We start from the raw sequence: 26,152 nt of genomic DNA on the forward strand, positions 1-26,152 counted from the left end.
TTCACTGTCCAAGTCCTATATCAGTGCCACCTTTTAATAACACCTGGTAAATATGTACATGTCTTTAAAAATTTTTTTTTAATCTTTTAAGTCTGTCCCCTACTATTTCTCTAGCACAGGCCCCCATACTCTTTCCCCAGGGCCTTCTAACCTCCATTCCTCTCCTCAGCCATATTCCACATGGCAGCATAAATGATTTTTTCAAAGGCACAAGTCAGATCTTGTCCCTTGCCTGCTTAAAAGCCATTAATACTCCCCTCTCAGGATAAAAGCCAAATACCCTGACCTGATTTATATTGTTCTGTGTGCTGTAGCTTCTACTCCCCTATGCCGCCTTACCCCCCTCCCCTTATTTTCCTCCTCATACTCGGCTCTGCAGCCATACTTCCTTGCTCCTTCTAATTCTGTGCACACGTAGCTCCTTGTCTTTGGAGCACCACCTCCCCTTGCTGTTTCTCCCTCCCTTCCTCCCTCCTGACCCCCAGACTCATCCATTCAGATTCACCTGATCGTTGTTTCCATGAGAAGTCTCCTTCAGCCTTCTAAGTCCAGGTGAAGTGACCCTTCTGTTTCCTGTAGCACTTCTGCTTTATTCTGTGGCTCACCCATCCCCCCTCCCTTAACTACTTTAATTCTTGATAGCCTTTATTTCCTAAAAGCGTTGCCTTTTAGTGAAAACCATTTCCATTGATTCTGATGGGAAAAAGTCATGATGTATTCCATCCTGATCCAATAGCCACAGTCTTCAGAGAGAGAAAAACAAGTCAACTGAGCAATAAAAACAAATTTGTAAACAAGCAAACAAACAAGTTGTATAGGTGATAAACAGTATTTTGAAAATAAATACAGAATGTTCTTAAATACAGTGCAGTGGAGTTACTGTGCTCAACCAAAGAAGAGAAGATTTGAGGCTGGTGGCTGGTGAAGGAGGGCCGTGAGGAAGTCCTCCTCCCAAGATGGTGGAGAGGCAGGAAAATCGACGTTCAGACAGCAGGTCCTTTTAAGGAGTGATCTGCATTCACATTGAACTGAATCACAGAGTTACAGCACAGAAAAACACCTGATGGCAAAATCAGGCCAAACAGGGGAGTGCTCCCCAACTCATAGAAACAGTGCACACAGAGCAGAGAGTTTAGCAGAAAATGCTCCTCTTCCTCCCACTCACTTGGCATCTGTACACAGAGCACAGTGTTCACCCAAATGCAGCAGGCCATTCCGATTCTCCTAGATGAGACTTTCTGACTAAAAACCATGGGGTTGGGGCGCCTGGGTGGCTCAGTCATTAAGCGTCTGCCTTCGGCTCAGGTCATGATCCCAGGGTCCTGGGATCGAGCCCCACATCGGGCTCCCTGCTCCGCAGGAAGCCTGCTTCTCCCTCTCCCACTCCCCCTGCTTGTGTTCCCTCTCTCGCTGTGTATCTCTCTGTCAAATAAATAAATAAAATCTTAAAAAAAAAAACAAAACAAAACCATGGGGTTTTTTAAACCAGTGGGTGTATCTTTGCCCGAAGTTGTAATATCAAAGTACCGCGTTTTCGTTTCTGATTGGAAAAGTTGTGATGCCGAATAAAGAGAAGCCGTCCAAAAAGTGGAATGACTGCAGGAGCCCTTGTGGCAAAAAGACTAGTCATTCTGTTAGGTGAGTGTGTGCTTGGGTGGCTTTGCTAGTCGTCGCTTCCCTCACCTGAGTACGAGCCACAGGGAGGCAGACATCCTGTCTGTGGCTGAGTTCCCAGCAGAGCCTGATGCATACAAGATAGATTCCTCTGAATATATTTCACGCTCCTGTTGGGCTGATGACACTTTATTCCAAAGCTAATTATGTTCATGCCCTCTCTTCTCAGACTGCAGTATCCTTTAGTTCAGGAATTATGCCTACCGCATCTTCCTTAATCTCTGTACCCCCCCATGGGTTCTTGCCCAAAGTAGTTGCCCTGTGTATGGAATTAATGGACTGAATATTTTCTAGAAAAAGTAGGGTTCTTTGAGAAGTCCATGCAAGAAACAATTTAGCTTCTTAGCTAAATTATTCAAATATTCAGAATGAAGAAAACTTTTAGAGATTTATAATTCGATGTGATTAAGGTCAAGGTAGCTCAATGAGTTAAAAAAAAAAAAAGTATGTTTGACTTCCCTCATTGAAATTGTGCTGAATTAATCTTGAGAGCACTTATTCAAAAAATTTTAAGTAGACATGTTCTATTTTTTCTTTAGTTGCTGCAAAAGACTAATTTTTTAAATCAACAGGAGAAGTAGCATGTTATGGAATAGATTATTTGAAAATAAAGGCCAATCTTTTGTTTTTAAAGAAGGCAATTACTGTGTCATGCAGAATAAGATGGTTTTAAAAAAGGAAACTTTAAGAATTTTCTGTTTTGAGGACCTACATGGATCCCAAGCGGAGTTTTTATTCACAGATTAATCACAGTTATTCCCTAAACCTGAAAGAAAACTATAAGAAAGTTTGATATAGGAGTCTAGGGAGGAGGATAATTCAGAGAGACAGCTTTGATCATCCTTAGGAAAGCAAATTCGTTGCTTCAAAAACAAAAGAATCAAATCTAGAAATTCAGGAAAGACTTTTCCCAAAGGATTATTCTGGCAGCATGTTGAAAAGAGGTTATAAAAGCATTAAGTTCACAACCTGAACAATAAGTTAAGTAAATGTTAGGGAAGTATTTCCTTTCTTATTCTAAGACTAGGCATACCTTTAGCTTGCTTTTGCCAACAGAAATGCTGCTAAGCCTGGGCTGGCATAAAAGTACAGTATGTTATATAAGACAAATTGCCTTCTACGTAGATGTGAAGGGGAGCTTAAAGCCCTATAACTTGGGACACTACCAGTCATCTTTAGGAACATTAGGCTAGGACTCAGGGAGCAGCAGTCATCCAGTGCAAAAGTGGGGAGCCCTCCAGTGATTTTTATAGCATGGAGGAAAGAGTTCCCTGATTTGTAGGTTTAATGGGGTACTACGCTTAGCTGTTCTGTTGTGGTTTGGGGTTTTTGTACCCTATAGTCTTTTCCCTGGAGAGAGAGTACTATCAGGTGCTTTCTTGGGACCATCTTCTCACTTAAATCAGCCACTCAGAACTGCAGTGAAAATAATAGAATTATGTTGGCCATTAACTTCCTCTGAAGATAGGAAGCAGGTAGAAGAACTTCCTCATGGTCCTGTTAATTTCTTATGAGACCAGTGATTTGGATAAGCGTCAAGAGTTCTGATTTTCACACTGGGAATTGATCACATCTTTGCTAAAGTCCAATAGTAAGGCAAGAACAAACCCAATTTAAAATCCAGTGCCTTGAGTTATTTTATTACCTCTAGTAGTTTAGGGAAGTAGAGGTGTTTAAATGCTTTATGGACAAGGGGCACCTGGGTGGCTCAGTTGGTTAAGCATCTGCGTTTGGCCCAGGTCATGATCCCAGGGTCCTAGGATTAAGCCTCACATCAGGCTCCCTGCTCAACAAGAAAAGCAGTAGGGAAGGGAGAATAAAGTTTTGAAGTGAATGGTAATTTACTATTTTGAATGCCAGCAAATATTGCCAAAAAGTGTGTGTCAGCAGTTTTCTTATACAAATTTATTTTTAGAGAAATGCATGTTATAAATTAAAATCACCCAGTATAACAACAGTGACCCTGCATCCTACTTTACAATAAATTTTGCATAAAAAGCAGGGATTTTTATGTCTGTGGTGTTTTTTGTAATTGAGAGTTTAGAGATTAACAAGGGTTGATAAATGTGGTCCACAGTGTCCATTCCTTTTACCTTTTTTTTGTAGTTACCTTTTTAAAAAAATATTTATTTGAGAGAGAGAGAGTGTGTGGGGTGGGCAGGGGTGGGAATGGGCAGAGGGAGAGAGAGAGAATCTCAAGCAGGCTCCATGCTGAGGAGGACCGGGAGATCCAGGACCTGAGCCAAAACCAAGATTCAGATGCTTAACCTACTGAGCCACTCAGATGGGCTCCCTTTGTTGTAGTTATTGTTATGTAAATTTAGATTGTTTTTAAAAGTCCCTAATAGATTAAACAGTTAATGTTGCTCTGTGCCTTATCAAATATTTTAATTAATTGCTCAAAATCATGTGTGACATCCATGCTTTGCTCACCACAGGGTAAGGATGCAAACCATACTCTGGTGACTGGGTGTCTGCCCTCCACTATGCTGATGGTGACTGTTGGGGTTAGGGTTGTACATTATTGCCTTTTTTGGGGGGAAAGCTACTTGACGGTATATATGTTAAGAGTATTAAAAATGTTTGTACTGGGGCTCCTTGGTGGCTGAGTCGGTTAAGCGTCCAACTCTTGGTTTTGACTCAGGTCGTGATCCCAGAGTCCTGGGATCAAACCCCATGTTGGGCTCCATGCTCAGCAGGGAGTCTGCTTCTTTCTCTCTCTCTCCCTCTAAAATAAACAAATAAGATATTTTAAAAAGTTTGTGCTCCTTGGCTCAGTAATTCTACTTTAAAAAAAATCTATCCTAAAGACATAAGTAGAAGAGTGGTCAAAGATTTATGGACAGAGATATTCATAACAGCATTATCTGTAATAGCAAGACAAATATACATGGCTACACACCCATATAAAAAAAATGTAGTCTAATTACCCAAAAGGAAGTGGCTAAGTAAATTAAAGTACATCTATTCAATAAAATACCTATAGCTGTTGTAGATTGTGTTTATGAATTATTTAATGAGCAAAAATCATTAGAGAAAAAATGAATAAAGCAGGATTTAAAACTATATTGCATATGTGTTACAGTCTTAGTTATGTACATATACACATATGAAAAGGATTAGAAGGAAATGCATCAAAATATTGATGTGTTATCTTTAGGTGGTAGAATTCTGTTTACTTGCTTTTTGTTCTGTGCTAAATGTGTAGGGGTTTTTTTGTCAGTGAATATTTGTGGAGACTTTATTAAGAATTTTCTACTTGTAAAAGTAACATTGTAGAATATGTGAAGAAAACTTGAGTATTTTATTTAAAATATCATCTGGGGGCCCCTGGGTGGCTCAGTTGGTTAAGCAACTGCCTTCGGCTCAGATCATGATCCTGGAGTCCCAGGATCGAGTCCCACATTGGGCTCCCTGCTCGGCAAGGAGTCTGCTTCTCCCTCTGACCCTCCCCCTTCTCATGCTCTCTCTCAAATAAATAAAATCTTTTAAAAAAATTATAAAATAAAATAAAATATCATCTGGTATGATAACCACATTGGGTGCTTTATTTTATTTATTTATTTTTTAAATAATTTTTTATTTATTCATTTGAGACAGAGAGATAGAGATGAGCAGGGGGAGTGATAGAGGGAAAGGGAGAAGCAGGCTTCCTGCCGAGCAGGGAGCCCGACGTGGGACTTGATCCCAGGACTCTGGGATCATGACCAGAGCCGAAGGCAGATGCTCAACTGACTGAGCCACTGAGGCATCCCTAAAAAAATTTTTAAATGAGAAAAACACTGAAGTTTAAAACATGACATTGTGATTTAAATCAGAATTCTATTCCTTCCATCTGATATGATTTAGATCAGAATTGTTTTTAATTTTTGCATAAAAATATTTGGATGATATGTATGCTAGAACAGAGGTCAGACAGCCTTTGGCAAGTGATATGCCAAAAATGATGTGTGGTGGGGTGGGCAGTTATGATCCTACCATGGACATTTTCTCTGCTGCCCACTGTTTCCAGATCAGAAGAGAGGATAAGAGGAGGATGGGTTAGCAATTTCTATGCAGAGGAAATTAAGGCTGTTGTCTCCCTTGCCAAGGTAAATTTCTGTAGGTAAGAAAAGTAAAATACATGTTAAGGCCACTGGCCTGTTTGTAAGAAGACAGTAGGAGCCTCGTTCAGTTGCGGTAAACTTGGCCAAACAAACAAAATTGTCCATTTGCTAAAGTAATGCAGGGAAATACGTAAATATTTACATTATATGTAAATATAAATATAGTTGTTTTCCAGTAACTTCTTAGTTCAATAACAATAATGCTAATATTAAGAGTTTACTTTTTTTGTGTGTGACAAAGATAGTAAGCGACATAGCATTAAACAGTTTTGGAAGCGACATAGCATTAAACAGTTTTCCAGCAGTGCTAATGGACATATTCTGCTTTATACGTCATCTTGCTTTCCTTGTGGTTAGCAGTGTTTGTGAGATCGGACCTAGGTTACAGATATTGGTGGCTGTCGAATGTAATTTCAAGCTACCTGACTCCTATTGCAATATAATCCAGGTCCTTGTTCTCGTTATCACAATTCTCTAACAAACACAGCAAGCTTTCCTTGGGTAAGTATAAACGAAGTCAACAAATATTTACGTTACAGCCATAAGTTCTTCCCAGCCTCCAAAATCAACTGACAGCCTGTTTCAAGGAACCTAATAGAAAGATAGAATTCATAAAGGATGGTCCTGTAGGATCATTTAGGTAGCAAACGAGCTGTGAAGTTTTCAAGGACAGCTGTAAAGTTACTCGGCAGATCATGTGCTAGGGTTAAAGTTGACTCTGGTATTTGTTTCACTGCTTTTTAATAAATAAATAGTTGAGGAAAGATTTGGCAAAAGGAAGAACACCCCTCCTTGTCCTCATTCTCTCAGGACAGCGGCTCCTGTTAACAAGTTATTTGAATGTTTACTTTGCCTTGACCACTTACCAGTGATGTGTCAGTCCTTGCCCTTGAACCAAGTGAGAATTCAAATAAACCAAAAAAAGTTTTCACATAGCTGGCCTCTTCCGCCAGTGAGTGGTACCAAAATATCCTCTCCCACTTTTTAAAAGAGGTCAGCAAGAAAAAACTTAAAAGGCAGTCCATGATCTGATGATCTGTGATCTAGATAAACTTGAGTTGGCAACTCAGATTTTGGAGTGCATGGCATAGAGAAGGGAACAGATCCTGGGAGACATTCTTTGATTGATTAGAAGCCATATTTAAGGTGCCTTGCTTTGTATTTCTACCCAGTTTTATCAGTGGTTAGAATTAACCTTTGCATAAGTGAATATGCACATAGAATTCCCATTTCTAAAATGTCATTCATCTAGCTCTTTCGTTACATTTTGTTGTATTCCATAGTCGTAGGAATTCTGTGGCCAGCCCTGGCCAAGTAGGAATGTGGGGGAGAATTTGCAGACCTAATAACCACTCTTTGGATCCCTAGCCTAGCAGGGTGCCTGGCGTATAGTAGGCACTTATTATATTCTTGCTGATTTTAAAAATCATGTATCTGAGTGAATAAATGAATGAAGGAATACAAAATATAGCTAGACTATGCCGAATTCATGTGAGATGACAGGTCTCATTGAATACTACTCTTTAAGGTACTTCTGGAAATTATATTAAGGTATTCCTTTCATTTTGAAAAATGTCTCTTCAGTGCCTATTTTTGGCTAGGTATTAGAATTTCCCATGTTAGATATGAGATCGTTCTTGCCTTCAAGGAGGACATAGTTATGTAACCAGATACATTGCAGAACAGAGTGATGAGTGCAGTGGTAGATGTGTGTCCAAGGGGTGGAGAAAGCATAGAGGAGGAATGAACCATATCTGGAGGGTGGCATGGACAGTGTTAATTGTAATTTTATTTATCGTGTTTGTCGTCCATTCCTACTAGAATAGAAGGGGTACGTTTTTGCCTGGGTCACTTATTCCTATTTATATATTTTTAAATTGTTCTCTCCCCAGCTTCTTGAATAGTACCTGGCATGTAATAAGCTTTCCGTAAGCATTTGTCGCACGAATGAATGATTTTTGATAGATAATGCAAAATCCCTCCAAAAAGAATTTACCGATTGTATTTCCACCAACAGTAGATGATAGCGATTTCTACCCACATCCTTTATCAGTGCTGGGTTTTGTGAAACTTTTTTTAAGCTTTAGCTAAATGTGCTGTGCTGTCTCTACATTAAAGAAACACAAAAAGGATCCTTCCCTTGACTGCCGTGTGTCTCCAGCAACTCTCCCTATTTTTCTGCTGCCCTTTTGTAGCAAAGCCCTAGAAGGGATTTTCTGTGCTTTCTTCATTTCCTCCCTTCCCATTCTGTCCTGAACCCACCATCAGATGCTAGTCCCCCTCCATCAAAAGCACTCTTGTGCTTTATCTCGCCTTCACAATGGTGTCTCGCCTTACTCTGTTTCTCAGCAGTGTTTGCAATAGTTGCTCACGCTTTCCTTCTAGAAATGTTTCTTCTGTTTTTCTCCCTGGACACAACATTCTCCTGGATTTCTTCCTATTTCACTGGCTACTTATTCTTTTTTTTTTTTTTTTAAGATTTTATTTATTTTTATTTGACACAGAGACAGAGCACAAGCACAAGCAGGGGCAGAGGCAGGCAGAGGGAGAGGGAGAAGCAGACTCCCCGCCGAGCAGGGAGCCCGATGCGGGACTCGATCCCAGGACCCCGGGATCATGACCTGAGTCGAAGGCAGCCGCTTAACCGACTGAGCCACCCAGTCACCCCCTGGCTACTTATTCTTTGTCTCCCTCGCTGCTTCCTTCTCTATTTGGTCTCTAAAGGTTGATGTATCCCAAGGCTCCTGCCTGGTCTCTCCTTTCCTCTGTCGTACTTTCCTTAGAGCTCATCTAGTGCTGGGGCTTTAATAGGTCTGACGTCTATACTTCTGACATCTATATTTCCAGCTCTGACTTCTCCACACAGCTCCAGATCCCTATATGCAGCTGTTGACTTGACAGTAGTACTCGGATGCCACATGGGTATCTCAGACTTACCTTCCCAAAACAGAACGGCTGACTAAACCCTTCAATCCATCTCCCCCTTGCTGGTCTTCTCCATTTCAGTAAACAGAGTTATTATGGATTCTGTTACACCTAAAACTAAGAGCTATCCTTGACACATCTTTGGATCATACTCTAGCCAAGTCTTCAGCAAATTCTGATGGTTCTACCTTTAGAATATACTCTGAGTCCAGTTACTCTTTACCACCTCCACAGTTGACTCACTGGTCTGACCCTTCATGTGCTCATCTCTCTCCTGAGTGATTACATTACCTCCTACTTGGTCTCCCTCTTACCTTTCTGCCACCGTTCCCGTCTAGTCTCACGCCAGTGGTCTTTGGGTCTACAAAAAGCACTGAAATAGTGTGTGGCACATACTAAGCACTAAGTAAATGTTATTATTTTGTTGTTTTGGTTACTGTTTCTATTTTAGGGCAGTGAAGCGGGGCTGCATTTTGGTGGTGGTGAGTTTTAGATGCTTGTAAAATGTACAAACAAATGCACTAAAGGCAGTTGAATCAAGTATTCATGTAAAGTGATTGATTCTGTAAAATAGGAGTTACTATCTTAGTGCCTTGGAAGGATGAGCAAAACTTCCAACATTAACTTAGTGTCTAGAGATTAGTTTGTGAATTGGGGAGATATGGATCATCAAGTGCCTTGTATTTGCCACACTCTACAGAGATTTCAAACTAGATGGTAGCCATTGTGTTCACAACTGGGACTATTGAGATACGAGATTTCAGCTGTTTGGGGGGTTTAGATGATCTTTCTTTCTTTTTCTGGATGTCTTTTAGTGAGACAAAGCCCGGAAGTCTGTCCTGCCTGCTTCTGTAATCTGGCGCTATGCATCCAGCTCCTTGGCCCTTACAGACACTGCTGTATGTTGTTGCTCTTACGATTCTGTGTCCTTCTGTGAATTCAGGTAAGAGCTGAAGAATGGTTGTGGTTTTTGCTTTTTTTTGAGTTTAAAATTTTAATTCCAGTAACATACAGTGCTATATTAATTTCAGGAGTATAATACAGCGAGTCAGCCGTTCTATACATGACTCCGTGCTCGGCACCATAAGTATGCTCTTTAATCCTCAAGAATGGTCATGTCTACACTCAGGCTTTTCCTCTTCTTAATCCTATAAAAAAACAAATTTCAGCTTTAAATCCTCACTGATAATCATGGTTTCCAAAGACATTTCTAAGATTTGTTTGACCCAGCCGAATGATTTAAAAACTGATTCATTCAGCAATTTCAGGATCTCTTGATAGTGCTTTTGGGCATTGGCAGGCCTTCCTAACATTGTCCTTATAATTTATTCCTCTTGTTGCCTTAAAAACAAGTATCGTCCTATCATGTTCTTTTCAGTAAGAGGATACGTTACAAAGGTCTGAATTTGGAAATTGTAACAGGAATAAAATGCTGACTCCATACCACTGAAGAAATTTTAGAATCAGCATGTATTAGTACTCAGCTTGGAGAGAACTTGGTTCAAATCCCAAATCTGCCACTTTCTCACATGACCTTGTCTGAGTTTTTCTCTACCTCTGTTACTGATAAGCTTAAAAGCATTGATTGTTAGATGTGTATATAAGCCCGCACCCAGTGCATGGCCCACGTGTGTTTCTTTTAATTTTAGATTCGTGTACAGATTCCTATAGAAGTAATACAGAAATACAAGTGATGTTTATTCATTAAGTAATATTTATTATTTCTGTTAAGAATACTGTATAACTTTTTGTAAGCCAAAAAGCTGATCGGCTGGTTTTATTTCTGTTTTTGTTTTGCTGAACAACTACCTCAGGTTTTAGTCAAGAGAGGCACGTCCCTCATATTTCTGACGAAATACCCTGTGGAAGTAGGGTTAGCAATCTATTGAATTTTTTTTTCTTTGAAGTAGTTTATTCCCTCAGATTAACAGTATTCTTGTCCCCCCCACCCTTTTGGGTGGAGGAGGGCTATCTGTTTTGATCCGTTAGTGCGAGAACCCACCCTGCCCCCCCAAGTTGCTGAGGAAATGATGTCACAAATGAAACCACTCTAAACACCAAATAAAATTTAAAATTGACACTCTACATCCAAAAAAGGATAGACTTTGTATTTCAGCATGACTGAACATTGTTTTATATTAAAGGGAAGTAGTAAGACTGTAGCCATTATTTATAGAATAACTTAGTCTTAAATCCTTGGTGATTTAGGAGAGAATTCTTTTTATTTTGCAAGCTATTTTCACTTTTCCAGATTCTTAACTTGCATTTCTTAGGCGGTACTTCATGAAAAGAGCCACTTGCCATTTCTCACTTAGAGAGTTGGTATGTTGTCTGATTTATATCAGAAGGTTTCTCATCTCTTCTACCCTAATCATTAAGTCCTAGGTTAACGCATTGCCCTTTTTTCCTTCCAAAAACAGGCGTATAAAAATGTTCCTAGAACTTTCACAAGCATTAAGAACGGTAACTGCTATGATGAAATAAGGGCTTGCCTGTAGTTATATAGATTTCAGATGAAATGTATTCAATATACTCTCCTCTCTCCCCCCCTCCCCTCGCCCGTTGGCACGTGGGGAATGTTTCCTTGTAGACTTGGCACCTTATTTTGTTTCTGAGCCACTGTCTGCCGTCCAGAAACTTGGTGGACCCATAGTCCTACGTTGTTCTGCTAAACCTGTGACCGCTCATATCTCGTGGTTGCATAATGGAAAACGATTGGATAGAAACATGGAACAGATTGAGATTCATCAGGGGACTTTGACTATCCTGTCTCTTAACCCCTCCCTTTCGGGTTCCTACCAGTGCATCGCCAACAACAGCATCGGCGCCATTGTCAGCAGCCCTGCGACAGTTGCCACTGCTGGTGAGTTGAGCTTGGTCTCTGGTGTCTGTGCTTTTTGCCAGGGTTACTGCTAGTGCTTGCACTGTCAGCAGAGGGAAGGGCGTGGGCTCTGGAGTAAACACATAGGCGTTCTCAGCCCAGCCTTGACTCTTGCTGTGTGTTTAATTTGGGGAAGATGTACTTGAACCTCTGTGAGCCTAACCTCGTGTCTTCATCTATAACGGGGGCACGGAAGCAACTTTTCCATGGTTAGGAACGTTTTCTAGTGCGAATTCTGAATTCCTTTGTGAATATTTAGAAGTCCTTAATATCGGGGCGCCTGGGTGGCTCAGTCGTTAAGCGTCTGCCTTCAGCTCAGGTCGTGATCCCAGGGTCATGGGATTGAACCCCGCATCGGGCTCCCTGCTCGGTGGAAAGCCTGCTTCTCCCTCTCCCACTCCTCCTGCTTGTGTTCCCTCTCTCGCTGTCTCTCTGTCAAATAAATAAATAAAATCTTAAAAAAAAAATAAAAATAAAAAAATAAAAGTCCTTAACATCAACAGCAACAAAAAAGCTGTTGTCTCCTTTGGCACTCAGTTGTTTCATGCCGTCCTTTATCTTTCATATCTTTTTTTTTTAAAAAATTTTTTTTAAAAGATTTTTATTTATTTATTAGAGAGAGAGAGTACAAGTAGGCAGAGAGGCAGGCAGAGGGAGAGGGAGAAGCAGGCTCCCTACTGAGCAGGGAGCCCGATGCGGGACTCGATCCCAGGACCCTGGGATCATGACCTGAGCCGAAGGCAGATGCTTAACCGACTGAGCCACCCAGGCACCCCTATCTTTCATATCTAATTGTCTTATTTGTTTTGATTACTGAGTGATTTTAATTTATGTGATTGAAACCAGGCTAACGAAGCAGGAAAAGAAATAATTGACCATAGAGAAAGGAATGTTGAGTATTGAACTTATGGAAAATCTGGAATGTGGTGGTTTTCTTAGTAGGTTTGAGCCATCTGCCTTTCAAATGGTGATGGTTTCCAGTAATGGAAAATGTCTTTGTTAGGGCACCCCTATTTACAGAACAAATCTGGATTCCCCAGGAGTCGTGAGTTTGTCATAACTGAGAAGAGTAAATGTTTTTGTAAAGCTATGACCCATGGACAGCTCCAGGACACACACTGGAAGGCTGAATTCCTAGTGGCAGGCGGCCGAATGCTTTCAGCCTTGGAGATAATAAAGCGGCTCCATCTGTAGTGAACTGGAAGTAGTGAGAGGAACTGAGAGAGAAACAACACACTGCTTGGTTTTTCGATGTCCTAGGTTCGTTCCCATGAACCATTTTATTGCAATGTGAGTAGCTACCCACAGAATGAAGATGCATAAGGAAAGTGAGTTTTGATGAGGGACTGGATGTGAAAAGGGTTTATCCCGACAGAATGGGAAGGACTATATTTTTATAGTTTTTAAGGTGTTTTTAAGATGCTGATGTTTTTAAGAGCTGCTTGCTTTTCTTGTAGTCTCCTGGAAGCATTGACCTCTGGAAAAGGGTGCCATGACTTAGCTCTAGCCCTCAACCATGCACCTCTACCCCAGCTACTTTCTGAGATAGAAAAAAAATCACGCCACTCTGTGAACTGGGATCAGCTGTTACCAATGGCCACGTTGCCCATGTGGCTTCTGGTTTTAAATTTCCTTTGGGAAAGAGAGTTCAAGTTCGCATTTATTTATTTATTTATCTACCTATTTTACTTATTTCTTTTAGTTCTCGGTGATTTTGGTTCAGCAACAAAGCATGTTATTACAGCAGAAGAAAAAAGTACTGGTTTCATTGGCTGCAAGGTACCAGATAGTAACCCCAAGGCTGAGGTGCGCTATAAAATCCGGGGAAAGTGGCTGAAACATTCCACAGGTGAGACTTTCTAAAAAAAAAAAAAAAAAACCAGTGACACCCACGGAACAAATGTCCTTCACCTACTTTTGAGCTCTGTATGCTAGTGACTGTGGATACCAAAAAAATGTGTAAGTCTCGGAAGTCAAGTGGAGACAAGCACAAACGGCTACATTGTAGATGTGATTACAACCCCACATTCCCTCCTTCATTCTGGTCTCCACTCCGATGTTTTTTCTTCTGAGAAGACCTCCCTCACGGCCCCATCTAAAATAATACGTCCTGTTGCTCTCCGTCCCCTTTACTTGGCCTTTTTTTTAAATTTTCATAGCATGGTGTTATACATGTTTTTGTTTGCTTGTATCTTATTTACCCCTTCCTCTGCCACCCCCATTTCTCGCGCTGGAATGCTGGCTGCATGAGTGCGGGGCTTTTGTCTGCTTTCTTGATCAGTGTAGCCCCTGTGGCCGGGCCCTCACTGGCAGGATTTGTTGAGAAAAAAAATGAATAGATAGACATAAATGGACACTGGGGGGTCAGTGCTGTAGGTGGAAGTTTGCTCAAGATGGTAGCTACGGTCATTGTATCTTTTTTTAATATGCTTGTGCTTTCAGCCTTCTCAACAAATGATCTGTTGTCAGATGTTTCTGCTGGGTTTGATTTTTGTTCCTCTAGTATTGTTGACTTTTTTTTTTTTCCCCTGCCTCGACGTTCCCTTTCTTTCATTTAATACATTTTCCTTGATTGCTTCTTTGCGGCTATTCTTACATCTAAATTTAAAGCACAGCTATCAACCTTCATTTGTTTTACTTGGCGTCCTTCTTATGGAGGCCTAACTGCATTCTCTTCTTTCTTCAGAGAATTACTTAATCCTTCCATCAGGGAATCTTCAGATTTTGAATGTATCTTTAGAGGACAAGGGATCATATAAATGTGCAGCTTTTAATCCTGTCACACATGAATTAAAAGTTGAACCCATTGGCCGAAAGCTTCTTGTGAGTCGTAAGTATTTGGGAGAATAATGGTAAGTAGGAAGAGTCCTCAGAAGCATTCCTTATAAAACATTGGGAAAGCAAAGTTCATTTTTCTTTCAGATCCTGTTTGCTTACCCTAAGAGAGTCTTATGAAAAATTAACTACATAAATGCGTTATAGAATGGTATTGTACGTGTTTTTAAAAGATAATGAATTTTTAGAAGAGAATTTTGGTCAAGATTGACAGAGTGGAAAGCATATGGAGAACTTGACCCATTGCGCAAATAAGAAGAAATTATAGAGAAAATGTAACTTTATATCCCTGGTAATCAAATTGGTGGCTAACTGTAAATTATGAAAAAATATATATCTTTTCTCTTGCAGATTATGGTAGCTGAACTGAGATAGAACCAATAGTCAAAGCACCACAAAATAGTGGTTTCTGGACTTGTCAAAAATTCGACATTTCTCAACTGCTAATTCAGAAATAGCTCTCAAGGGTCACAAAGTGTTTTAATTTTAATTCTCAACTAAAAAATTGTTTAGCTAACGAGTAGGGCCGTGTAGCGTAAAGGAGAATAAATGGGAAGGTGGGAAGACCCCCAGGTTTGCGAGGGGAGAGACTGGAAGTGAATACTTAATAAAAAGTTTTTGTTTTCTCTCCCCAGGCCCTTCTTCAGAGGATTTTCGTATTCTTCACCCCACCCTGTCACAGGCATTAGCTGTCCTTTCTCATAGCCCTGTCACCCTGGAGTGTGTGGTGAGTGGGGTCCCAGCTTCTCAAGTGCACTGGGTGAAGGATGGTCAGGACGCTCTGCAGGGAAGCAGCTGGAGAAGGTTGTATTCTCATCTTGCCACAGATGGCATTGACCCAACGGACTCGGGAAACTATTCTTGTATAGTGGGAAACAAGTCTGGAGACATACAACGTGTGACTTACATGGTTAATGTACTTGGTAAGATGTTACTTATTAAATTGTTTTTCAAGTCAGGCTAATTTTCTGGTCTAACTGATGCTAGAATAGAAGATCTATTTGGGAGCTACAAATGAAACGGGGACTGGCTAGAAACACCTGTACCAGCAGTCAGAACAAGCTTCCTTTTTTTTAAAGGCCGCTGAATTTGGCAGTATTTCTTGGTGGCATACAACATTTCACCTGGGATGCTCGTGAGAACCTCACCCCCAACCGGGTTATGTCATGCAGAGCTTGTTCTTCCTTCCTAATGACTTGGAGGAAAGAGACGGGAATTCAGTAGGATGGGAAGATTCTGGGCTGTATCAGTGTGTAGAACCCAGTAGTAGTAACTAAGAGTACTGACTAAAAAATGTCATCTCAAAAAGAAACCTGTTTCGGGGCACCTGGGTGGCTCAGTTGGTTAAGCGTCTGCCTTCGGCTCAGCTCATGACCCCAGGGTCCTGGGATCGAGCCCCGAATCGGGCTCCTTGCTCGGCAGAGATCCTGCTTCTCCCTCTCCCTCTCCCTCTGCCCCTCCCCCTGCTTGTACTTTCTCTCTCTGTCAAGTGGATAAATAAAATTAAAAAAAAAAAATCTATCATTTTATTTTCCCTTTTGGAATGCTTTCACTGTATCTGGCTCATAAAATTTGCATTATTTCTACCCACATTCTAAATATACAGTCTTGGGGCGCCTGGGTGGCTCAGTTGTTAAGCGTCTGCCTTCGGCTCAGGTCATGATCCCAGGGTCCTGGGATCGAGCCCCGCATCGGGCTCCCTGCTCCATGGGGAGCCTGCTTCTCCCTCTCCCACTCCCCCTGCTTGTGTTCCCTCTCTCGCTGTGTCTGTCTCTGTCAAATAAATAAATAAAATCTTTAAAAAAAAAAAGAAAGGGGGGGCGCCTGGGTGGCTCAGTCGTTAAGCGTCTGCCTTCGGCTCAGGTCATGGTCCCAGGGTCCTGGGATCGAGCCCCGCATCGGGCTCCCTGCTCCATGGGGAGCCTGCTTCTCCCTCTCCCACTCCCCCTGCTTGTGTTCCCTCTCTGGCTGTCTTTCTCTCTGTCAAATAAATAAAACCTTAAAAAAAAAATAAATAAATATACAGTCTTTATCTCAAAGCTTCTCCTTTCTTCCTTCTAGCTACCTACATCACTGTCATGTCTAGCAGCAGAAAATGTTTTCCTTTATCAAAACAGATTTTCATGAAAGCCAGAAAAAGTAGGTAGTAAGTGGTTGCATAGTAAAGATAGTTTTCATAAACTTCTGTGTGTGTTTATTTGCAACAATGGCCTGACACAGGTAACACGGGAAGGAAGGAAGAGTATGGCAGGTGAGCTTCAAAGTGCAATGATAATCAGGCCTAGATTAATATGCGTAGTCAAATAATTTGGGCATGTGTTACAAATGTTGGTAAATGATTTACTTTGTCTAGGTGTAAGTGATTTGATGGATAGTAAAGTATCCATCTAACCTTAAGGCAGAACTGACCATGGAAAGCATTTAACTTGCAAATAAGCATTCTTCTGTTTTGGCTCTTGTTTAGTGTGAAATCCAGGGAAACTATTTATTTGAACCATCTGAGCCACCCAGGTGCCTTTTTTTTTTTTTTTTTTAAAGATTTTACGTATTTATTCATAAGAGACAGAGAGAGAGAGAGAGAGGCAGAGGGAGAAGCAGGCTCCCTGCAGAGCAGGGAGCCCGATGCGGGACTCGATCCCAGGACCCTGGGATCATGACCCAAGCCGAAGGCAGACGCTGGGAAACTATTTATTTTAAAGAAATTACCTGAATCAAATGCTCAGAAAAGCCCAAGCATGTGTGTGTGTGTGTGTATGTGTGTGTGTGTTGGCGGGAATTAAGTGGGTGGAGAGATCTAGAAAAAGAGACAATGACATATTAGTAACATATGGTTTATCCAATTAGAAGAAAGTTCAAATACATTTCTAATTTTGTCTTGATGACCACAGCAGATGGGAGAATGTGAGTGAAGAATGCAATTTGGTTTCAACTAGTTACTAGCAGAGGGAGGATTTTCTGTGTCTCGTGCGATAATTTAAAAAGGTACCTTTTAGGGGTTCGAGTTTCATTTATATGTTTTATTTTCAGAAAATGCTTCAATTTCTAAAGGACTGCAGGATCAGACCGTCTCTCTGGGCGCCACAGTGCAATTCACTTGTGAGGTGCACGGGAACCCAACTCCAAACCGTACCTGGTTCCATAATGCGCAGCCTGTTCATCCTTCCCCACGACATCTCACTGCAGGAAACGGACTGAAAATCAGTGATGTGACCATGGAAGATTCGGGACTGTATCAGTGTGTAGCAGATAATGGGATTGGATTCATACAGTCTACTGGGAGACTTGAAATTGAAAAAGGTAGGCTTTTGGGTCCTGCAATCATAGGAAGTTTCACTTTACAGGTAGGCTTTTGTTTTGGTTAAAAATTAAATCATTTTCACTAAAAGGGCATAATCCTATTACCATAACAGAACTAATGCCTATTTCCCATGTTCCTTTCTAGTTGCAGGTCAGTATTTCCATGATGAAGCAATATTACTTGATCGAGCTCATTTAAAAAAATTTTTAATTATTTTTTTTTAGCAGTTACTTACTATGTAGTTTAAAAGGCATGTGGTAAAAGTCTCTCATTCCTATTCCCCAGCCAACCATATTGCTTTTAGAACTAATTAGTTTTATCAGTTTCTTGAATATCCTTGTATGTACATTTACGATCACTTACACGTAACATGTCTGTGTGCGTTTAATAACATCTGTTTGTTTTTTCCCCCTAAATGGTGGTGTATTCTTTATCTTGAATTTTTCACTTAACATATCTTAGATATCTTCCTGTATTAAAGAATGTTTCATTCCTTTTTCAAATTGCTGCTTATTAGTATTCCATGATATGGTTGTAATGATTTGGCTAGTACCTTCCTGATGGCTATTGCTAATCTTTTGCCATTTTAAGGAGTTCTATAATGAATGTCCCTCTGCATAGATTATTTTGCTCAGGGGTTTATATCTGCAAAATAAATTCCTAGAAATAAACTTGCTGAATAAAAGCAGGTATGCATTGGTAATTTGGGTAGATACCACCGAGTTGCTCTGCAAAATTGTTACTTGTCTTTACATTCTTACTGATCAGCAATGTGTAACTGCCTATCTCCTCCTATCCTCACCAAGGCAGGGCACTGTCAGTTGTTTTTTAAATCTTTGCCAGTCTGGTAGGTTAAAAAAAAGTACCTTTGGATCTATGTTTCTTCTATTATGAGTGAATTAGGCTTCTTTTCATGGGTATGAGATTTTGAATTTGCTTTCCCATGTATTGACTGTTCATTTGCTTTTGTCCATTTTAAAAATTAGATTGTTGGTCTTCTTTCTTGTGGATTGGTAGTTCTTTATATATTAGGAAATCAATCTTTTGTCTATGAGTTACAACTATTTCAAATGTCAAAGAATCATTGTCATGCAGACCAATTCTCTGACCTTCATGCAATTATTTTAGAAGTTAATAATAAAAAACAATTTTTAATTGGCCTATATTTAGAAATGTAAAATATACTTCTCAATAGTGGAGTTTAAAAAAAAACTATAATGGAAATTTAAAATACTTTGGTGGGGCACCTGAGTGGCTCAGTTGGTTAAGTGTTTGCCTTCGGCTCAGGTCATGATCCCGGGGTCCTGAGATCGAGCCCCGCATCGGGCTCCTTGCTCAGCGAGAAGCCTGCTTCTCCTTCTCCCACTCCCCCTGCTTGTGTTCCCTCTCTCGCTGTGTCTTTCTCTGTCAAATAAATAGATAAAATCTTTAAAAAAATAAGATAAAATAAAATACTTTGGTAATGAAAATGTCACAGATCGAATCGTGTAGGATATAGCAAAAATGGAACTTAGAAGGAAATGTATAGCTTTAAATGCTTATAAAAGAAAACTGGTAAGACTAAAAATCAGTGAGCTAAATGAAAAAACAGAAGAGATTTAAAGAAAGTAGAGGAAAAGAGATAATAAAGATAGGAGCAGAAATCAATTGAATAGAAAATTAAGATGAAGGAGAGAGGATCAATAAAGGAAAAAGTTGGTTCTTTGTAAAATCTAATAAAATGGACAAATCTTTGGCAAAATATAAATAAACAATAATAGGAATAAAAAGTAAAAGTCTTGTAGAGATTGAAAGTAATAAGACTGTGATAAACTTTATGCCAGCAATTTACAAAGATAGACAGAAACGGACAAATTCTTAGGAAAAATACAACTTAGTAAAGCTGTGACTGAAAAGAAATGAAAAAGCCTGAATAGTCCTATACTATCAGAAAGAAACTGATTAGGGGTTTAAAATCTTTCTACAGAAAACACCAGGCCAGCTGGTTTTATGGAGAGTTCTACTAAACTTTCAAGTAACAGACTGTTCCAAATATTACATAAACTCTTCCAGAGAAAAGTAAAAAATGGGAACTCTCCAGGCAGTATGATTTTGATGCTAAAAATCACAAAGGAATGGCACAAGAAAGGAAAATCAAAGGCCAATCTCATTTATGAACATAGATGCAAGAATCCTATATAAAATATTAGCAAGTCATCAACATATAAGAAAAGGAAATATATCTTGACTAAGGAGTCATCCCAGGAATCTGTCAGAAAATTTAAAGTGTCATTCATCCTTTTGATTGAATAAAAAAGAAAAATAATATTATTATATCCATAGAGGCAGAAAAATTTGACATATTTCAGTATCCATGTTAGACACTCTTAGAAAAATAGAAACAGAAGGGAATTTTCTTAATTTGATAAAAAGTATCTAACAAAAACTTACAAGAAACATCACTTTTAGTGGTGAAATATTGGAAAGATTCTCTTTAAAATCTCTTTTATTTATCATCATACTGGAGATTCTAACCAGCACAGAAGGACAAGAAAAATAAACTAGGTAAGGATAAGAAAGAAAGAAACCAATGGGCGCCTGGGTGGCTCAGTTCGTTAAGCGACTGCCTTTGGCTCAGGTCATGATCCTGGAATCCCTGGATCGAGTCCCGCATCGGGCTCCCTGCTCGGCAGGGAGTCTGCTTCTCCCTCTGACCCTAACCCCTCTCATGTGCTCTCTCTCATTCTCTCTCTCTCAAATAAATAAATAAATTCTTTTAAAAAAAAAAAGAAAGAAGGAAACCAAATCATTATTAATTTATAACTGCCATGATTGCCAACATAGAGAATTCTCAATTTGCTGGCAAATTATTAGAAATAACAAAAACATTTAGCAGGGTGGCTGGATGAAGACCAACAAGCAAGAATCAATGTCTTTCTACATAACCCTGTATTAGGTTTCTCCAGAGAAACAAAACCAAGAGAATATATAAGATACAAAGAAGAGGTGATTTCTTACAGGAATCGGCTCATGGTTATGGAACTGGAGAAGGAGGCAAGCCAATAGTATAATTTATTTGTGGGGAGGAGGAAGAGCTGATGGTGTAAGTCTTAACCCAAGTCCAAAGACTGGAGAACCAGAAGTGCTGATGTCCAGTGACCGAGGGCAGGAGAAGATGAATCAGCTTAAGCAGAGAAAATTCACCTCCCTCTGCATTTTCGTTCTACGGAGCACTCAGCAGACTGGATGGTGCTCACCGTGTTGGGTGGTGCCATCTGCTCTACTCTGTGTGTTGCAGACACACCCCGTTATCTGGACATCCCTTAGCCCAATCTAGCTGACACATAAAATTAATCATTACAATCAGCAACAAACAGAAAATATAATTTACAAGGCACCTTTCAATATTAGCAGCATGAAAAAGACCTAGGTAACCTAGAAAGGTGTACCAGTTGGTAGATACCCAAAGTCAGTATTAGACAGCTGTCAGGTCTTTTCAAAACCTTTTCTGTAGATTCATGCAATTTCAATTAAAATCCTATCAAAATGGTCAGGGAGTGGGCATAATAACATCTCACCAGTGTCCCTCCCTTGCTAGGATAACTCTGGTGTAGGTTCTACATTATCCTCAGCAGTACTGTGCTTCAGGCCCAGGGGTAACCTGATTCTGTATACTCATAGTGAGCATGTTGGGGGGTGTCTGGGGGGCACAGTCAGTTGAGCGCCCAACTCTTGGTTTCGGCTCAGTTCATGATCTCAGGGTCACGAGATTGAGCCTCACGTTGGGCTCCCTGCTCAGTGGGGAGTCTGCTTGAGATTCTCTCTCCCTCTCCCTCTGTCCACCCCCCTCCGCATGTGTGCACAGGCTGTCTCTCTCTCTCTCTCATTCACTCTCTCTGATAAATAAATAAATCTTTAAACAGAAAAAAAAAATCCTATCAAAATATTTTGAGGATCTTAACAGACTGATTCTGAGATTTATATGGATGAGCAAAGGCCCAAGAATAGCTAAGACAGGAAAAGAAGAAGAAAAAGAACATGGGGGACTTGTTTTTACAGATATTAGTATACAAAAATCTGTGGTAATTAAAATATAACATATTGGTGCAGGAACAAATAGACTCTTAGAACAAGACAGAGACAGCTAAAGACATTTGCACCTAAGGACTTGACTTAGGTGGCATTGCAGATCACCAAGAGAAGGCTGTCCATTTCAAGTTTTGATGTGGGATAATTAGTTGTCAAAATGGAGAAAAAGAAATTAAATTGGTAACCCATAATGTATACAGACAAATTCCTAGTAGATTAAAGTCCTATCTATGAAAGGCAAATGACAAAAAAAAAAAAGTTATTTACTTAGAGAGCATGAGCGGGGCAGGCGGGGGGTGGGGGGGGGCGGCAGAAGGAGAGTGAGAGAATCCCAAGTAGACTCCTCCCGAGCATGAATCCTGATGTGGGGCTTGATCTCACAACCCTGAGATCATGACCTGAGCCAAAATCAAGAGTTGGATGCTTAACTGACTGAGCCATCCTGGTGCCTCGAGATGGCAGATTTTTGAAAAAAATATAGTTGAGTATCTATCTGATTGGGTTTCAAAACTTAAGACATTTTGAGCTAATTTTTTAAAAAAAGATTGATATGACTGCATTGGTATTAGAACATCTTTGTTATTAAAGGATAGCATTAAAAGTGAAAAGAAAAGCAATATACTGTGAGAAGATACTAGTAACATACAGAACTAATAAAAGAACAGTATCTGGAATATGCAAAAACTCTGAATCACTACCAAAAAGATAAATGACCCAATAGAAAAATGTACAAAAGGCATTTCACAAAGGAGGAAAATATGTGACACAGGTGAAAAGATGTTCAGTCTCATTAATACTCAGGGAGGTACAGCTTATTACCAGTGAGACAAAATCTTAACATTTGCCAGATTGGCAAAAATTCAGAAATCTAATCATGCCAGGTGATGGTTTTGTCAAGTGTAGGAAGTAGGACTAGAGGAAGAAGAGGATGTGCTGGAGAAAATGCCATTTGTAATTAATATCCCATTGGAGGTGCACTTAAAATTAGCTCCAGGGGAGCCTGGGTGGCACAATCGTTTAAACGCCGGACTCTTGGTTTCAGCTCAGGTCATGATCTCATGGGTTGTGGAATCGAGCCCTGTGTCTGGCTCTGTGCTCAGCACGGAGTCTGCTTGAGTTTCTCTCTCCCTTTCCCTCTGCTCCTCCCTCTTGCACTCTCTCTCTCTCTCTCTGGAATAAATAAATAAATCCTAAAAAAAAAAGAGAGAGAGAGAAAAGAAAAAGGAAGAAAGTACCTCCAGAGAATGAATACCTGGGACTAAAAGGAAAGAGAGTTGGTGTCACTGTAGTTTGGAAAAAAAGTGTTGTTCATGTATATGGTAAGAAACAGGTTCATCAACTTATACTCAGAACTGGTTTCTCTCCTAGGATTTTTGTGATCAGATGTTTCCCCCGGAATTAACTATTTTTTTGTGAAGGAGTATTATTTTGTTTTATGCTATTTCATACTGTTTTCATGTTTCAAGTCTGAGGTTTTGGCTTCACATGTTCTGTACTTAACAGTGGTTGGATGTGTAGGGGATACATAGTGGAAAGCTCTCAACAGATTCCTTTATACATTCCGTTTTCCCTAAAGGACAGGAAGTCTAAGTAGGCAATGTCTAGGAGCCTACAATGAAGAATTTTACTTTTTTAAGAAATTTATTTGAGAGAGAGAGAGCACAATCAGGGGGAGCAGCAGAGGGAGAAGCAGGCAACCCACTGAGCAGGGAGCCTGATGCGGGACTCGATCCCAGGACCCTGGGATCATGACCTGAGCTGAAGGCAGATGTTTAACCGACTGAGCCACCCAGGCGCCGCAAGAATTCTACTTTTTATGGACAGTTTTACTTGCTGAAAGTTGAGAAGGGAACTAATAAGTGATATCTTTGTTTTAATTATTACTATCATTACTGTATCACTATTTGCATGTGACTTTGCAAACACTGTTATTTCAGTGAATGAATGTGTTCTCCATACTGTAAATGTAAAACATTGCTTAGGGGATTATAAGCAGATTTACTGTAGTGATCATTTCACAAAGTGTATATATATGTTGAATCATGATGTTGTGCACCTGTAACTTATGTTATATGTCTGTTATACTTCAATTAAAAAAAAAAAAACACTGTTAAGAAACACATGTATAAAAGATGCGTTTAAGACTGCTACTTGGGGCACCTGGGTGGCTCAGTTGGTTAAGCGACTGCCTTCGGCTCAGGTCATGATCCTGGAGTCCCGGGATCGAGTCCCGCATCGGGCTCCCTGCTCGGCGGGGGTCTGCTTCTCCCTCTGACCCTCTTCCCTCTCGTGCTCTCTGTCTCTCATTCTCTCTGTCTCAAATAAATAAATAAAATCTTTAAAAAAAAAAAAAAAAGAAAATGTCTCTTGAAGATGTGGGTAGTTTCATAGGTCTTAAAATATAAATCCATTTTAGCACTTATATTTCAGCAGGTCATTTAATTCCCTCTTCTACATTAAAACAAGGAATTCCTGGGGTGCCTGGGTGGCTCAGTTGGTTAAGCAACTGCCTTCAGCTCAGGTCGTGATCCTGGAGTCCCGGGATCGAGTCCCACATCGGGCTCCCTGCTCAGCAGGGAGTCTGCTTCTCCCTCTGACCCTCCCCTCTCATGCTCTCTCTCTCTCTCATTCTCTCTCTCAAATAAATAAATAAAATCTTTAAAAAAAAAAAAAGACTGCTACTTGGGCACAACATTGAGAACATTTATGCAGTAAGATTAATTGATGTAATTTTGCATTGTAGATACAACAGTGTTCTTATTCTTTTTATGTGTGAATTACTTTTTTAATAGGCGGTGGACTCAAGCCAGTTATAATTACAGCACCAGCAAGTGCACAGGTGGTAGATGGAGACTTTGTTACTTTGTCCTGCAATGCTACTGGAGTGCCAATCCCTGTCATGCGTTGGTACGACAGGCATGGGTTGATAACCAGCCATCCGTCTCAAGTGCTTAGATCTAAATCCCGGAAATTCCACTTACGACCCGGGGGCTTTGACCTGGAGCCTGTCTACCTCATCGTGTCCCGAGCTGGCTCAAGCTCTCTGTACATTCAGGCTGTCACTCAGGAACATGCTGGAAAATACACCTGCGAAGCTACAAATGAACATGGCACCACGCAGTCGGAGGCAATCCTCACAGTGGGTGAGTGGCCATTCGTTCTTTTTCTCGGGTGATTAGCTTCCTCTAATAGTAGGGGATAAAGTGCTTTGAAGTATGTTATTTTCATGAGTCCAGCAATCTCTAAATATAGATATATTTTCCCAGAGACGGTGAAATACAGAACTGTAGTTTTTGGTATTTGGTCTTCACATGAACCGGATGAACATTAATCTCCATCTCTGATCTTTTTGTTGGAGTTGTATTTGTCCTGTGGACGGCTCTCATTTGGGAGCAAGCCCCAGTTAGGACCTCTTTTCATGATTAATGCTTTTGGTTTTCTAAGCTACTGAATATGGTCATTGCAGACATTTTTCAGGGGAGCCCTTGATAAGTACAGTATCAAAGTCTCAAGGGTTGGCTTTCATTGAGAAAGTAGAATCATGGTCCTATTAAATAGTACCTCTTATTCAGAGTTGCCTTTCTAATTGAATGCATAACATTCATTCTTGATATTCTACTGATTTTTGGTGAGGATGTCTTAAAAGCTTTGTATGGTTTTTGAAGAACTAGTATACAGAGTATCAATATTATTAAGATTAATTCAAATTGGACTTAATTCAAATTCAGACCTTCTGTCAGTGAGTATTTAGAACAGCCTTCCCCCGCAGGTGGTCTCTTGAGTGGAGACTGTCACCTTATGTGTCATGCAAGAGGCAGAGTACTGCCCTTGGTTTTGGCAACTGAGGTCCCTGCTTTAGAGAACTTCGTGTGGCCTTCTTCTGCCTGGGGCCTCAGATCCCACAGGTCAAAGAGTCCATGAGGGTAAGGGGTTGTGCTTACCCGGAGCCTGGCGCCCATGTTCCTCCTTCCGTACAGCAGGACAGGGCTCTGGAATTCCTTGCTTTCATTAGTTCAAAGTCTGGTTCCACACAGCTCTTTCTCCCTGGCCCATCTTCCAGAGTGTAGGCCACACCACCAGTGGCCAGTAGCCTTCAGCCTGGAGAGTGGACAAGGGGCGGTCTTTGGCACAGGAGTGAAGGTGAAGTAGACAGAGGTTGGATGGGTACACATGTATTTCCATTCACATGCACACAAGGACCCTCTAGCTCTAGATGAAGCTGGAGGTGGGAGAATTGGGGAAGGCCAAGGACTTCCATTGATACCCTTGTGCTACTCTGTGAATGGCAGAGGTGGGGATGATGTGGGGGTTAAGCATGTAGGCTGGGTAAGCGTCCTGGCTCTGCCACTTAGGAGCTTTGAGACC

At 40.5% G+C, this 26,152-nt stretch overlaps 1 protein-coding gene across 1 annotated transcript in view; it reads left to right on the forward strand.

Annotated features, from left to right (window-relative positions):
* Nucleotides 1-9,569: 9,569 nt before the first annotated feature.
* CDON (cell adhesion associated, oncogene regulated) overlaps nt 9,570-26,152 on the forward strand; it is a 65,032-nt gene continuing 48,449 nt past the window's right edge. The window contains exons 1-7 of the mRNA XM_021696231.2: nt 9,570-9,648; nt 11,296-11,568; nt 13,289-13,435; nt 14,273-14,416; nt 15,057-15,344; nt 17,449-17,718; nt 24,580-24,930. Of these exons, the coding sequence (XP_021551906.1) occupies nt 9,570-9,648; nt 11,296-11,568; nt 13,289-13,435; nt 14,273-14,416; nt 15,057-15,344; nt 17,449-17,718; nt 24,580-24,930 (1,552 nt within the window). The remainder of the gene's footprint in view (nt 9,649-11,295; nt 11,569-13,288; nt 13,436-14,272; nt 14,417-15,056; nt 15,345-17,448; nt 17,719-24,579; nt 24,931-26,152) is intronic.

Source organism: Neomonachus schauinslandi, chromosome 11 (assembly GCF_002201575.2).
Source record: "Neomonachus schauinslandi chromosome 11, ASM220157v2, whole genome shotgun sequence".
In the NCBI taxonomy this organism is placed as follows: domain Eukaryota; kingdom Metazoa; phylum Chordata; class Mammalia; order Carnivora; family Phocidae; genus Neomonachus; species Neomonachus schauinslandi.